Raw genomic sequence first — 15,144 nt, forward strand, 5'->3', positions numbered from 1 at the left:
TTTTCCTTTTCTTTTTCTGCCGACACACCTTCAGTTTGGATAAACAGCACTGTGGAGGCACCCGGCGAGCACCTTCAGTTTGGATAAATAGCACTGCTGCAACAGAATCAGCCGACCGAGAAGCACCTTCAATTTGGATAAACAGCACTGCGTCGAGGCCGACCGGTTACCTATCTAAGTCTCGGCCGAGAAGGGTTTTCGAACCCTTGTTGGTAGAGGTCACCTTGCTAGCCTTCTCGGCGTAGTCAGGTGTTACGAATTGCGTTACTCGGCGTACTGGACGCCGAGTGATTTTATGATTGGATACTCACAAGTAAGTTTCAGAGTTCGGCATTCCGACGGCCGAACTACATTTACCGTCAAGACATACATCACATTTGAGTACCTGTGTCCATATAGTTTGGTCTCGATTCGACGTGCTTATACTCTTACGAATATAATCACAGTGACCGAATCGGGCTCCGACGATTTGTGAACTCCGCAGAATTAGTAGCCTTGTCTTCAGGTTATAGAACCCAGAGACCGGGAGTGTTCCTTCCTCGGTCGCAATTGCAAGATAGAGAAGTCAACAACGCGCTCAACGCGACATCAACGAATTTTACTCCTCGGCCGAGCTCGGCCGATGAGTTGGCACGCCCCGCATTCAACCGAATGACGTAGTTAGCTTATTAGTTACTCGGCCTGCGCGCCACGTAGGGTTTGTAATTTTAAGAGTCAACAGTTACATAAGAATTTGAACTTAACTTATGCTCATTTTCTTTCACCTAGTGATTTTAATTTTAGGAGCATTACGGTCGTCATTTCGACCAATTTCTCTACTGACTTTATGTGTCTTTTTTCCCGAGGGCTATATAGATTGAAGTTGTGGTTTAATCTAACTAGCTAGAAACAATGAAGAGATATATATGAATTATAACGTGAAGCCTTGGTATCTCTATAGACATGGTGTATCAATAACAGAAGTATATGTGGAACTGTTACAACTGACTAGCTTGCAAGATGCATCCAACCCTAGCGATTACACAGGTCACATGTGAGATATATACTAACTGAATATTACATATGCATCATGCATGCTGCTCATGAAAGGCTTGGATATCTTATCTCAAAGATTTTGGAAACCCTTTTGGTTATTTTGTTCCTAGTTTGCTTCAAAGAACCAAATTTAATTAAGTTGGTGGTTATATTTGAGGATGCTTGACGTTTTTGTCCCTTAAAACAAGCGTGTTGCCGTGGTGTAAGATGCAAACATTTCCTTGTATAGAACTGCAAAACTTCATCTTCAATTCAAGCAACGTACTTGGAATGTCGTCACTCAAATTATAACGCGTGTATTTGTTTTAGCGTACTATACAATAATTCCCTTCGTGACTTGTGTTTCCGATAACTTTAAGAATTTCTTCTTCAATTAGTTGTGATCCTTTTTTATTTGCCCACATTGACTATTGGAAGGGCAAGAAATGTCATACATAGGTTATCTGATTTTCCCCTTTAATCAGGAGCAATTTCGTATACATGTTCTAATTAGTGTATTCTCAAATATATTTGTCACATCCCCTAAATTATGGCAATATATATTGACCAAAATCCACGCAATTTTAGTGATAGAATCTGTTATGGTAGAATACGTACATGATACTTGTATGTCACACTGATAGAACCACCAATCTCACCAATACAAAACCAAATTGGCGTGCTGCAGCTAACCACTTGTTACACTTTTTCTAGCAAATTAACGAGCCATTCAATTAGCCTTCTTACACTCTTAATCTCATACAATAGCTATGCAAAGTAATGTTCTGTTATCACATTTATGTTGTTAGACTGTAAATCTGAACCACACATTTAAACAAGAATCAACATGAATGTTTGTCCAAATTCTGCGTTGGACAATTTAGCATCATACATTACTAGTATGACAAGAACACATTAATTTTTATATTCGTGTACATGTATATATATATGTATGAATATATTTTGTTTAATTAATTGGTGCAGTTAATATTGCCATCTTATTTATGTATTCATCTTGCACATCCTAATTGATTTACAACTAAATAAATCGCTCGTTCTTGATTCCCACACCATAAAACAAACCCCAAATTGTAGGTTTGTTAATGGATTTGAATTAGATTCCAAGCCAAAAAGGTAATCATAATCCAAGGCCTAGACACAGAATATATATATATATATATATATATATATGTGTGTGTGTGTGTTATAAGTAGTAGGAAATCAAAGAGGACATGTTTGAATTGAAGGCTCTCAAAAAGTTAATAGAAGCCAGTGAAAGGGTCCAAACCTCTGATATCATAGCAGATTGCAGTAAGGGTAGGCTGCACCAACGAAACCCTAATCTGCCTTTTCTTTATTTTGGTCCGAAACCCTCATACAAGTAATTTGTATATTTTCGACAAAGTTCTATTACGCTCCGGTTATTTATACTCCGAAGTTTTCCGAAAGCATATTAGAAAATCTCCCCTTTTGTTCGTTGAAGGGATAAGGACCCCGAGTTTTCTCTCTTTTTTTTTCTTCTTTTTTTTTGTATGGATCAAGGTTCATATCATTTACTCATAGAATCATAGCAACCCAATAAGCTTCTGCCAGAAATCTTTAAACGCTTTTCTTTTTTTTGTGACAGAATTTTAAGTCTTAGCAACAAAAAACAAATTTGAGGCTGTGGAATTTTATATGGAGATGGTGAGGCTTCTTCTCTGCAGTTTTGCATTGTTGTTAATGAGCTTTGCCTGCAAGTCTGATGCTGGCGACGTTACGTACGATGGAAGATCATTGATCATCAATGGCGAACGTAAAGTTCTGTTTTCGGGTTCAATTCATTATCCAAGAAGCGCTCCTGAGGTAAACTGTATTGCATTCTTGTGAATAATTCTTTTGTTTAATTTTATTTCAAAGTTTTATTACAATACAAATTCTGGGTTTTTAGCTTGTTCAGTTCTCATCGTGTTAGGTAGGCAAGTAGAGCTGCATCCTCGCGTTTTACATTTGTTTTTTCCTTTTCTTTTTCTACATTTTTTTCAAATACTTTTTATTCAAGCCAAGAAGAGTCCCCATAATACAAAAAAGCAAAAATATTCTTTTTATATTTTTTATAAAAGAGCCAAAAGAAATTTTTGTCAAGGCTTAAAAAATGGGTATTTCTTGCTTTAATTGAGAAAACTTTGAATTAGAAAAAAGAAAAGGATTTTCTTCCAAGAAAATATATATTATTGCGGAGAAAATTGCATCTACTGATGTTTGTGAGAAATCTGTGTTAAAATGGTAAACAATTGCTAAAAAAATCCCTTTTATTAGTACATCCATACATTTTTATACTAAGTGGAGGGAGAGTTTGGTTAAGTCACACAGTAACCAACCTAATTTGACATCGAATTCGTCATCCATAAAATTTGAATCTAAAACCTATCACTTCTAAGTAAAGAGGAATACCACCAAACTATAATCCTGAGTGAATGTTAAATTTGTGTTAGGGATTCATGAAGTAATTTTTTTTTATTTATATCTTTTTATCATCAAAGAAATAGTTAAGTGATTTAGTAGGTGACGTTGTATCGTTACTATGTGTTTATAGTCAACGACTTCAATTAAGGTCATACTATTTTTCAAAAAGGAAGTTAGCTATTTTCTCCATATGCATTTTTTATTTCTATTTTTTATACTTATTACTCGATACTTCTATTTAATTAATAAATTAAATTACATAATCTTATTTTTAAGGAGAAAAATTAAAATTTTGCATTAATTATATAATTTAATTTGTTAATCGAAGGCAGATAACATTCCTCATTTTTTTTTTTTCCTCAATTGCATGATATTGATTCCAATTACATGATCTCATGTAATTGCCTCAAATTTCTAGGCAATGTAATAATTATGGGGTTTATGTGAATTTTCATGCGTTCAAATCATTCCTTTTAAAAATTATTTTCCAAGTCTAATAAAAACTTTAACAAATAATCTACCAAGCATGGACACATTAGTACTCCTTGTATTTCGATGATATGTTGTGTTGTATTTTTTTGTGGTTATACAATAATTATTCTTATTAATTTTACGTATCATCGTATCGTATCGTGTTGTATTTTTGCGTCCATCTCCATACATTGTTGCAAATAATCGAATAGGTCACTAAAGAATGCACGCGAACCATATGGTTTTATTGTACCCCTTTTTTCTTGTGTCATTCTTCCTCTCACATCCACTGTTATATGAAATATTCAAAAAATCCAACCTTATGACGTGAAACTGATTATTATACGATTTAGATTATTAATACAAGGTTATATTTAAGATTAACTCTACGTGGACTTGTAGTAATGATTTAAATGTCATGATGACGGATGGTGAAAGCGTTTTATACAAGTCATTTTCCTACTTTGAATCTAAACAACAAAAATGAATTTAATATACTTTAATTACTATTATATTGTATCTCTAAGTCATTAAAAATTTTCCCTATTCTACTCCAGTGGCTTATTTACTGATTCATAATCAAAATAAAAAAATTGAATTAAGGAGGAGTTGGAATGAGATAGAATTATAATCAAATTCTTATTGAAGCTGTTTACGAAATTTTTTTGAATCAGAGTAAAAAAAGTATTGATTTCATTTATACCGTTTACTTATTCACACGAATTGGAAAGAATACTAATGTGATTACTAAAATATCCTTACTTATATGATAATTGGATATATTTTTAAAAAAAACTAAATGAATTATATTATTAATAAGGCCTTAACTGCTTTTTTTTTAATTGTTTATTTATTTATTTTTATGGAAGGCTTGACTATTTAAAAAAGACTTATTATATTAACACCCCATAAATTATTGAATAAACCCCACATACTTAATACATCTTATATTTATTTTTTCAATGAAAAATTATCTTAATACACCATGCATAGTTCCCCATAATACTCTCACACCTCACATTCTCATTATACACTTTACATTTTCTACATACACCCTATATTTTCTATACCCCACATTTCCCAAATCTTATAAAGCTTTTAATTTGGACAAAAAATGCCGATTGAAATTTTGACAAAAGATGCCGCCTGAGATTTAAAGCATAAGTGGGTTGTTTTCAATTCCACCATTAAAACTGATGTCATATGTTTTTAATATTTCATGGTAATTTTAGATGTTTAATTCTTCATGTAATCCCTAAAAGATGAATACGAACATAGAAGCTTGAACAACGCAGCAAAAGCAAGATTAAATAATTATCGATGTCGTCAAAATCACTAAAAGAACACAAAATATGAAGTCTTAACTCATGTGAAGCTTCCGAAACATCAATTTCATGTTTCATTTGTCAAAAATATTTTTTCTCAATCAACATGTTTGTAGTTTCATTAGTTAGGGTTTTGTTCAACAATAAAGAGTCGGAGAGATTTTGATAGTTGAAGAAGATAAATAATATATTAAAAATGATTTGGGGTGTATTTAGATTTTTATTTTTTTTTAACCTAATAAGGTCAAAATTGCCATTACATAGTAGGATAAATAAATTATTTAATAAGAGAAGAATTCTTCAACAGCACCTGACAATAAAACCCAAAAATGGAAGATTCTTTCCACCAAGTCTATTAAGTCACATAATTCGAATCTTGAAAATTTAATCCAACAGTTAAAATTATTATGACTTTTAAATCCCAGCACCCAGAAACCGCTACAACAAAAGCCAGCGATGGGACCCAGAACCCAGCAACCGCCACCCCAAAACCCAACAGTCTCCCTGACCAGTCGTCTCCACAGAAGCCAGAAATTCGTCTGCCTTATTTCTTTCTCAAGTTTTGGTGTTATGGAATCAATTTGTGGTTTTGGGTGAGGCGATTTGACAGTCATGCGAGGTAGTGGGGGTGAGGCGATTTGACGGATTTGAGTTGCAAATGTTTAGTGGCCTGGCCATGTTATTGATGGCGCAGGTGGCGCAGTGGCGAGGGAGAAGGGAGATGGAGAGGGAGAATGGTTGGGAGTGGTTGTAGTGCTCGTGCTCTGATAAGAACCGAATGAGGGCGTAATTGGTAAAGGGGGTCTAATTCTTTCAAAATGAAGAGTTGGATTCCTAAATTCGTGTGGACTTAACGTGCATTTTGATAGATTAAGTAAACAAATGACTGAAAGTGCATTCTGTAATCGGAATCCAATTCTTCAATGTCGTTTTTACAATATTATCATGTATTGTTTATTATTCATTGAAATTACATTCGTAAGTGTTATTTATTTTCAAATTTCATGTCCTTCTCAGATGTGGCCATCTTTGATAGCCAAGGCCAAGGAAGGAGGAATAGATGTGATACAAACATACGTGTTTTGGAACCTTCATGAACGCCAACAAGGAAAAGTCAGAATTTACTTCCCTCCCTTTTTCTAATTTTAATTTAATTTAATTACATGCTAACTCAGTCACTAATAATGGTTCTGATTCTGGTTAGTCCTTGTTTTGCAGTTTGATTTCAGTGGAAGAAATGATATAATAAGCTTTATTAAGGAAGTCCAAAACCAAGGCCTTTATGTCACCCTTAGAATCGGACCTTTCATCGAGAGTGAATGGACATACGGGTAATGATATTTTGTCGTTTATCTAGCATGTTATATCATCAGAACATCCTAATATTAATAAACATTTAATTTGACTAATAGTGCGGACGAACGATTGGCAACATAATGTGTTAGATTGTTTAGCATGTTACGCAATTAAATACACTACCATGTTAATGTTATGGTGGGGATGCTGCAGGGGTCTACCAATTTGGTTAAGGGATATTCCTGGCATTGTCTATCGATCCGATAATGAACCATTCAAGGTAGATAACTTACATTTTTAAGGGGTTTAACCATGTGTTCGGGACCGGTATTTCTTTCTAGTTGTAAATAAGATGTCGCATGATTGAATCCATTGAAATCCGTTATCATTTTGTTAATGGCAGATTGAAATGGAAAAATGGACAACCAGAATAGTCACCATGATGAAATCAGAAAAATTGTACGCTTCACAAGGTGGACCAATTATATTGTCACAGGTAAAAAGCCCATACTCCATAACACAAACTTATAAATTGCAATATTCGTTTACGTTTCTATTGTCATACTGCAAATTTGGATCATTGCATGCTCAGGTTTATTTTTGCTTGGAAGTCGCAAAAAAAAATAAATGTACCCTGTAAATTGACAGTGTATTGCATACGTATATGTAGATTGAGAACGAGTACAAAATGATAGAACCAGCTTTTCATGAAAGGGGACCTCCTTATGTTCGTTGGGCTGCAGCAATGGCGGTCGGGCTTCAAACTGGTGTGCCCTGGGTTATGTGCAAACAAGATGATGCTCCAGATCCCGTGGTTAGTTTAGTTTCTTTCCAGTCACATGTGCTTGCGAAGTTTGTCAGGCAGTTTGGCATGTTATGTTGTCGTATAAGGTCGGTTTTATTCTAAGTCTTTGACAAGTTAAATCCCGAAATCTGCAGATCAACACATGCAATGGAATGAAGTGTGGAGAAACCTTTACTGGTCCTAATTCTCCCAATAAGCCAGCACTATGGACAGAGAATTGGACAAGCCAGTACGTCTTCACACTCTAAACAGAAAGTTTCTTTTCCATTTCTTTATCGAACGAAATGGTTATCAAACGAGCTTTTAACTAATGCCAAGATTTTGTTCTTGATTTTGAAGATACCAAGTATATGGTGACAAACCATTACTAAGATCGGCTGAAGATATCGCGTATCAAGTTGCACTGTTTATTGCAAAGTTCAGAGGAAGCTATGTAAATTATTATATGGTATGATCATCTTGACAAGATATAATTATCAAACTAATAAAACTGAATTGAATCAAACATGATGTTTTCTGCTAACAACGCGGTTTTGATCCAGTATCATGGAGGAACCAATTTCGGAAGATCAGCTTCTGCATTTGTGATCACTAGCTACTATGATGAAGCTCCTCTTGATGAGTACGGTAAGATTCTGAATGTAGGATTTCATGAATCGATTTCGTTAGTGTTTTATAGAAAGTGAATTCCGATTTCTACAACTCGTTTTCATTTGAGTGTGTTCTGTTTTCATATTGTCATTTTAACTGTTTACGTGTTGAGTTCTGCAGGTTCAGTAAGGCAACCGAAATGGGGTCATCTGAAGGAACTGCACGCTGCGGTGAAGCTAGCCTCCAATTCTCTGCTCTCTGGAGACCAAACCAATGTCTCTTTGGGTGAACTGCAAGATGTAAGAACATTGACGAGAAATTCTCGGCATTTTCTTTATTTCTTTCACCGTGATTGAGTGTGATAAGAATAACGGGGCTTCGATCTTTCTCAACAGGCCTATGTATTCCAAGTTAAGTCTGGAGAATGTGCTGCTTTCTTAGTGAACAAGGGACCTAAAGATGCGAGTGTTGTCTTTCAAAATTCTCCGTATCAGTTGCCTCGAAAGTCAATCAGTATCCTGCCAGACTGCAAAACTGTAGCCTTCAACACTGCAAAGGTAAGTTCACATCCATCAACAATTAGTTAAGATATTTCAGACATATTTTTCGACCACTGAAAAGTCTCCTTCGACAGGTAAACGCACAACAGTCTACTAGATCATGGCAGCTAACCCAAAAGTTTGATTCAACAGAGCGATGGGAAGAGTACAAGGAAGCTATTCCTAATTTTGACAACACCGTGTCGCGAGCAAACACATTGCCAGAGCAATTGTTCACAACAAAAGACGAATCTGATTACCTTTGGTACACTATCAGGTAAAACATCAACCAGACAGAGGATTTGATGAATTTAACTGTATCATTTACTGATATCCTTTCGATTGATTGTCCAAATGCAGCCTTAAGCAAGATTCAAATACTCAATCTAAATTAGTTGTTCAATCGCGAGGACATGTCTTGCACGCGTTTGTAAACGGAGTATTTGTAGGTAAGTTTTGCATCTCACTATATCTTCCTTCCTATCCCCACACATCTCTCAGATTTGTTGTTCGATTGCCTTATTGATCACCAACTTCACATACTTCGAAATGCTTCGTTATTGTTTAGGATCTGCACATGGAAGGCACGGGAATGAAAGTTTTTCCTTGGAGCAGACTGTTACTCTTAACAAAGGGGTGAACTCCCTCTCATTTCTTAGCGCAATGGTCGGATTACCGGTATTTTTCAGTCTCACTTTTTCCAATTTCTGTTTCTCCGTTGCATATTTACCATAACTGTAGCAAGGAAACACACAATCCAAGTCACAATCAAGTTATCTGCATGCAATTTATGTCAAATTTACGTTTTATTTGAAGGATTCGGGAGCATATCTAGAGCGTAGAGTGGGCGGATTACGTAAAGTACTGATTCAAGAGAGAGAGATGAGCAAAAACTCATGGGGCTATCAGGTTGGGCTGTCTGGAGAGAAGTTAGAAATCTACACAGATGCCGGATCAAGTAAAGTTCAATGGAATACGTTGGGAAGCTCCGCTAATCAACGACTCAAATGGTTTAAGGTATGACTATTGGTTAACGAAAAATGTATCTTGATTTCGTTACGTTGGCTGTTTCTAAGTCATTGTCTCTGTTGGCAGACTCATTTTGATGCACCAGCAGGAAATGATCCTATTGCATTAAATCTCGGCTCCATGGGAAAGGGTGAAGCTTTCGTCAATGGACAAAGTATCGGTCGATATTGGGTCTCGTTCCAAACCCCGGAAGGCAAACCTTCCCAGACATGGTAAGAGTTCATACCAACCCTGTAAATTTGTTATTACGATGATATTTTGTAAGCACAAGCGTTTACTTGAAATGTTGATCTTTCAGGTACCATGTACCTCGAGCCTTCCTCAAGCCTACCGGCAATCTATTAGTTCTCCTGGAAGAAGAAAATGGCGACCCCCTCAAAGTTTCACTGGATAAAATTTCAGTAGCACAAGTATGCGGGCATGTTTCCGAGACACATTTACCCCCGGTAGTCAAATGGTTAGGTCTGAAAACTCAGAACCAAAACAACACTAGAAAGAACCGCAACAGAAAGCCAAAAGTTCAGCTCAGTTGCCCTCCCAAGAGGAACATCTCCAAGGTCTTGTTCGCAAGCTTTGGCAACCCTTCTGGTGATTGTCAAAATTATTCCACCGGAAGCTGCCACTCATCTATTTCTACAGCAATTGTAGAGCAGGTGAGCATCACTTACCGTTTTACAGCAGTCTCAGAGCTCCATTTTGTTGCCCCAAAATCGAAAGAACTGATGTGCATGTTTCTTATGATGGTTTAATTTTTCAGGTTTGTATTGGTAAGAGGAGATGTTCTATCCTTCTATCGAAGAACAGGTTTGGCGATCCATGCCCAGGCATCAGCAAAACTCTGTTGGTCGATGCACAATGCACGTGATGCAAGTATAGTTTTCAGGTCATCTGTTACATACAGGTATAAATTGCTTATACAACTCTCCACAAGTGTAGAGTATTACCTAAAGGATATGAGGTGTCATCGTATTATATTTGAAATAAAGTTTGGAGGGTTCTAAGCTTCTCGTTCAAGTTTTTGTCAAATAATGTTAGTAGCCAACTTCGATCTCCATTCACATAAACGAAACAACGATATCTAAGGTAACAAATCAATATATATATATATGTCCAAACAACTTCATAAATTAAATACACTTCATGATTCTTGATTGAGATGCAAATAATGTTTGAACAAACATCAATTTGTAATCTACTGAAATCCAATAATATGACTGCCAAGAAATATACCTTAACAAGGAAGAAATACAAGCAGTGATGATGCAGAGGAAAGAGCAACGTTCACCGGAATGAGAATGAGCTTTGAAAGAAATAGGTGACGGAAAAATTCATAGAATGCAATGTGAACCTGGCCTTCCAATAGGCAGTGCGTAAACCACGTTCATTCATCTTACAGAGTTCTGATTTGCAAGGAGTTCATTATGTTGGAGAAAATCGTCTTGCACACTGAGCTTCAATACTGCAGTATTTAACAATTAGACGCCTTGCCGCATAATAAAAGTGATGAAATCATCTAACTATAAGGTTTTAACTCAAACGTCCAGATTCCAATTGTCAAGTCACTAATCAACAGTTGAAGTATCCACTACAGTGTGCGATTCACGATCCTTTTTCTTTGTAGCTTTACTCTCTTTTGCACTTGTAAAATGAGCTGGTAGAAGGGCCTTTTGTGAAGGTAATTCAGCAATAAAAAGCACAGTTTGAGCCCATCCTGCATATTTCCCGTATTTACTCACAAATGCCTCCGCCACACGGACGCAGAGCTTAGGCGTCAGACGAGCACCTGCCAGCTCAGGTATGAGGTATCTTGTAGCAATCTTCCTCATCCAAAAATCATTGAAACATCAGCACTTCATGGACTTTATAAACAATGCAGATACGCTACAATTCCAATCAACAACTCACCAAGAAGCTATGAACAAAATTTAATAGCAGCATATAATGCATTTGTGACTCGTGAAATAGAAATTTGAAGAGCATACCTGCCACACATGTGTATCAACAGGAATGGCATGGTGTTGGTCGAGCGAGAATAGAGCTATACATGCCGCCACCTTGGGACCAACTCCAGGCAAAGTCGAAAGAGCTTCAATCACCTCCTCAAGCTCCATTTTACGCAGAGACAAAAGCCACCCTGCACCTCCACCAGGTTTTAACTGCAAAGCTTTTACAGTGCCAGTAATGTACTTGGCCCTGCCCGTACAAACCAACCCAACAAACCAGATCTCAATGTTGTAAACTTTACAACCCAACAAACCCTATATATATTACACACACACAAACAAAGCAGACACTCAAGCACTAACCACGACATTAACCAAACGTTCTGAACCATTCCACAATAATTCCCATGATCTGAACCCATCAATTTTTAGTTCATGATTGAAAAACATCCCCACAAAGTATCTAATTGTGAACAGAAAAATAGACAGACACAAACTCTAAATGTTTAAGGTAATAATCAAATGGCTAAATGATTTCCGAGATCGGTGAAGTTTTTTGCAACGATGATCTTTGAATACTAGTGAACAACTCAAAACACGAGATGAGATCAAACCGCGGCGCGGACCCAAACAAATGGTTAGCGCCGTACGAACTTACTAATTAGTTAGTGCTTCCACGCTACGGTTAAACAAACAATATACATATATATAAAGTGATTATTAATGACAGACCTATAGCCAAAGCCAGCTTCTCTGAACTCTTTCTCTGACACCATCGACAAGCGCTCCAAAGATGGAAATTGATGGAACTCAAAACCACCAACAGACCCCAAATGGTTCCCCAACGACGACACAAAATCCACCATTTTTGTAATCCTCTGAATGTTGTTATTCGACGAACAAAGAAACTGAACCAAACATTCAACCGGGTCTTGCCGCAGCACTCTAGCCCCGCCCAAGTACCCAGCGAGCTCGGCGAACCGCGAATCCGACGCCGAGAAAACCTCCCACATTCCCGCCAGAGATATACCCATATTGAGAAAATCGAGCAGGGCCGCCTCCACGCCGCCGCGCTCGGAGGAGGTGGTGCTGTGTAGGCAGTAAGAAACATCGCCGTTCGGGAGGTGCTTGAGGGAGACAAGGTGGCACCCGACGACGCCGGTGTACTGGAGAGGGCCCGTCTGCCGCCACCGGAAGGTTTGGCCGGTGGGGAAGGTGAGGGGAAGGGAGAGCTCCGATTGGGTGAGGTTGAGTGGGACCCACTTGGTGGTGGGTACGAGGGGTAATTTGGGTCTTTTGGAGTTGAGGGTTTGCGGAGTTTGGGGGGTCGATGGAGGAGAATTGATGGGTCTTTGTCGCTTGCTCATGGTTGAGAGAGACCTCAGGTGCAGTGGGAGCATGGAAATGGTGGGTACGAATAAGAATTTTCTGAGGTCTGCAGAGCAATTCCCTCCAGACCGGCGGAGAGGGAAAGGCAGGAGAGGCATGAGGGTAAAAAGGGAAGTTCGGTTCATCAATATGCATGGGGCCAAGCCCAAACTGGTTTATGTTATTTGGGATCAATTCCAAGCCCAAATCGTTTTAGGGTATGTTTGGTATCTATTAAAATAATTTCATCGTTTCTCAAAACATTTCTTAAAAATATATTTTGAAAACAATTTTTTTTAAGACTCAAATATTTGTTTGGTTTTAAATCTTAAAAGTTAAACTGGACAAAGAGATCTAAAGAGAGAGGCCGAATGAAAGGGAGAAAGAGGAAAGAAAGAAATAGATGACAGGAGGAGAGAGAAAAATGAGAAAGGGGTCAAAGGAGATACGAGAAGGAGGAGAGAAAAAGAATAAAGAATCAAGTGAGTGGAATGGAGGAGAGAGGAGGATAGGGAAAGAAGTAAAATGAAAGGGGAGGAGAGAGAGGTTTGGAGTAAGAGGGGAGGAGAGAGAAAAAAAAGTGAACTTTAAATTTAAGAACTCTAAAAACTCACTTCTGATGTTTTTAGAGAGTAGGTTATTTTTTTAAAATTAGTCTTAAATTCAAATTTTGAAAATAGTCCTGCCAAACAAGTTTAAAAAGTATTTTTGAGTTTAAAAAGGTAACAACAACAACAACAAAGCATTTTTCCACTACGTAGGGTCGGCTATATGATTCCTGGAACGCCATTGCGCTCGGTTATGTGTCACATCTACAAAAAGTTAGATTTGTTTTTTTTTTTCTTTTCTTTTTTGTTAATGTTCAAATTCTAGAACATCTTAAATTTAATCCTTTTGAAGTATAGAAAAGAAGAAATCATAGATAAGTGTAAGAACGATGTAGTGTAAGCAGGGCTGGTCCAAAGATTTTTGAGGCCCGGAGCAATGTGAAAAAATGTGCCCTCACTTCATATAAAAAAATTATTAATTGTTTTTACACGTAAGACATTGATAAAATTATATTTAGAAAAGCACTTCAAACTCAGTAATTTAGAAATACGAAAAAACTAATTTATTTTGTATCGAGAGAAGGAAACCAAAAGACTTCAAGCTTATACAAGTAGATAGATTATGAGTTTTGTCTTCCATTTGAACTTTTAAAGTGTTTTTGTATAAATCGTTCTTATTTACTAACCTCGTCAATGTAAGACTAAAAAAATAATGATACCTTTGAGTCTTTAGGGATATGTATAAGTAATGAACGGGCACCAAATTAAACCTTTTGATGACACGTCATATGATTTGCAAATTTGGTTTAAAAAATTAGTCTACGCATTATCTTTTGTTGAATTTTAGACTTGAATTGGAACAAATGTTTAAAAATAGCAACCCACATAGTTACTAGCTAGTAATTAAAAATAAATTAACAATCAAACAAAAATTTGTAAAAATTGAAAAAAATAAACATGCACATAGCATTTCAAACTTAGAACCTCTCGTTAATTTTAAATACAAAAACCATTGCTTCTAATTAAACTTCTAATCATCTAGCCAAATTTTATAAATTTATGGCAGTTTTAACGAAAAGCCCGCGGTACTGTTTACTTTAACGAAAAACCACATTTTTACAGTAAAAAATTAATCCTGGTACTATTCACTTTACCCTTTTGTTTGTCCTTATCGTTAAAACTCAAAGTTTTCAAGCCATTTTCATTAGTTTTCCTTAAATTTATACTGTTATAAAAAGAAATTTGTAAAATTGGAATTTAAATAAGCACACATGATGTTTTGAACCCAATACTTCCTCATTAATTTCAAACAACAAAATCCCCGATTCTAGTTAAATTTCTTTGTCATTAAACCAAATTTTATAAATACCAAAACGTATATAAATATGTCACACTAATAATTTTGATGCCCCTAATTTTTTTGGGTTTTGGACGGTCGCCTTGCCCGCATTGAGCTTGGGCTGGCCTTGATTGTAAGTGCAAAGCAGAGGAAAGCAAAGATGTTTATGTACTAATTGTGAGTACAATTCTCACTGATCTCATTCTTTTTAACAATTAACAATTTAATTCATTAACGTTATCGTTTGTTAAAAAAAAAAAAAAAAGTATAAAGAAGAATTAATTTACACACATTGAAGTACATAAAAAGAAAGTAGTCAAAGGCAAGGCAATAGTGGGTTAGTTTGACCAAAGAGTGTGATGACCAAAATAATGTACTTTCTAGTTAATACAAAGATCGACTCTGAAAAAAAAATCAATCAAATCATAAGT

At 36.4% G+C, this 15,144-nt stretch overlaps 2 protein-coding genes across 5 annotated transcripts; one reads left to right on the plus strand and one right to left on the minus strand.

Moving 5' to 3' along the window:
- The first annotated feature begins 1,707 nt into the window (after window positions 1–1,707).
- On the plus strand, window positions 1,708–10,529 carry BGAL16 (beta-galactosidase 16). Of its 4 annotated transcripts, none has more exons than XM_088686506.1 (19): window positions 1,708–1,791; window positions 2,642–2,859; window positions 6,273–6,368; window positions 6,474–6,586; window positions 6,765–6,831; window positions 6,955–7,047; window positions 7,222–7,365; window positions 7,491–7,585; window positions 7,696–7,804; window positions 7,899–7,983; window positions 8,128–8,246; window positions 8,343–8,504; window positions 8,582–8,763; window positions 8,847–8,935; window positions 9,055–9,164; window positions 9,303–9,503; window positions 9,582–9,727; window positions 9,814–10,168; window positions 10,273–10,529. In XM_088686506.1, exons 2-19 carry the CDS (start codon window positions 2,692–2,694, stop codon window positions 10,378–10,380), a joined length of 2,442 nt encoding a protein of 813 aa, XP_088542632.1. In that variant the 5' UTR covers window positions 1,708–1,791; window positions 2,642–2,691; the 3' UTR covers window positions 10,381–10,529. The 4 variants fall into 4 exon arrangements, with proteins under 4 accessions (XP_088542632.1, XP_088542633.1, XP_088542631.1 ...); XM_088686507.1 differs by having other exon boundaries at window positions 1,760–1,913; XM_088686505.1 differs by lacking the exon at window positions 1,708–1,791 and adding an exon at window positions 2,221–2,331.
- Window positions 10,530–10,638: 109 nt separating this feature from the next.
- On the minus strand, window positions 10,639–12,987 carry OGG1 (8-oxoguanine-DNA glycosylase 1). Its single transcript, XM_068473107.2, has 3 exons — window positions 12,191–12,987; window positions 11,498–11,708; window positions 10,639–11,332 (listed from the first exon to the last, which is right to left on the minus strand). Exons 1-3 carry the CDS (start codon window positions 12,970–12,972, stop codon window positions 11,078–11,080), a joined length of 1,248 nt encoding a protein of 415 aa, XP_068329208.2. The 5' UTR covers window positions 12,973–12,987; the 3' UTR covers window positions 10,639–11,077.
- Between the last annotated feature and the right edge of the window lie 2,157 nt (window positions 12,988–15,144).

This window comes from Pyrus communis, chromosome 15 (assembly GCF_041283825.1).
Source record: "Pyrus communis isolate YQ-2024b chromosome 15, ASM4128382v1, whole genome shotgun sequence".
NCBI lineage: Eukaryota > Viridiplantae > Streptophyta > Magnoliopsida > Rosales > Rosaceae > Pyrus > Pyrus communis.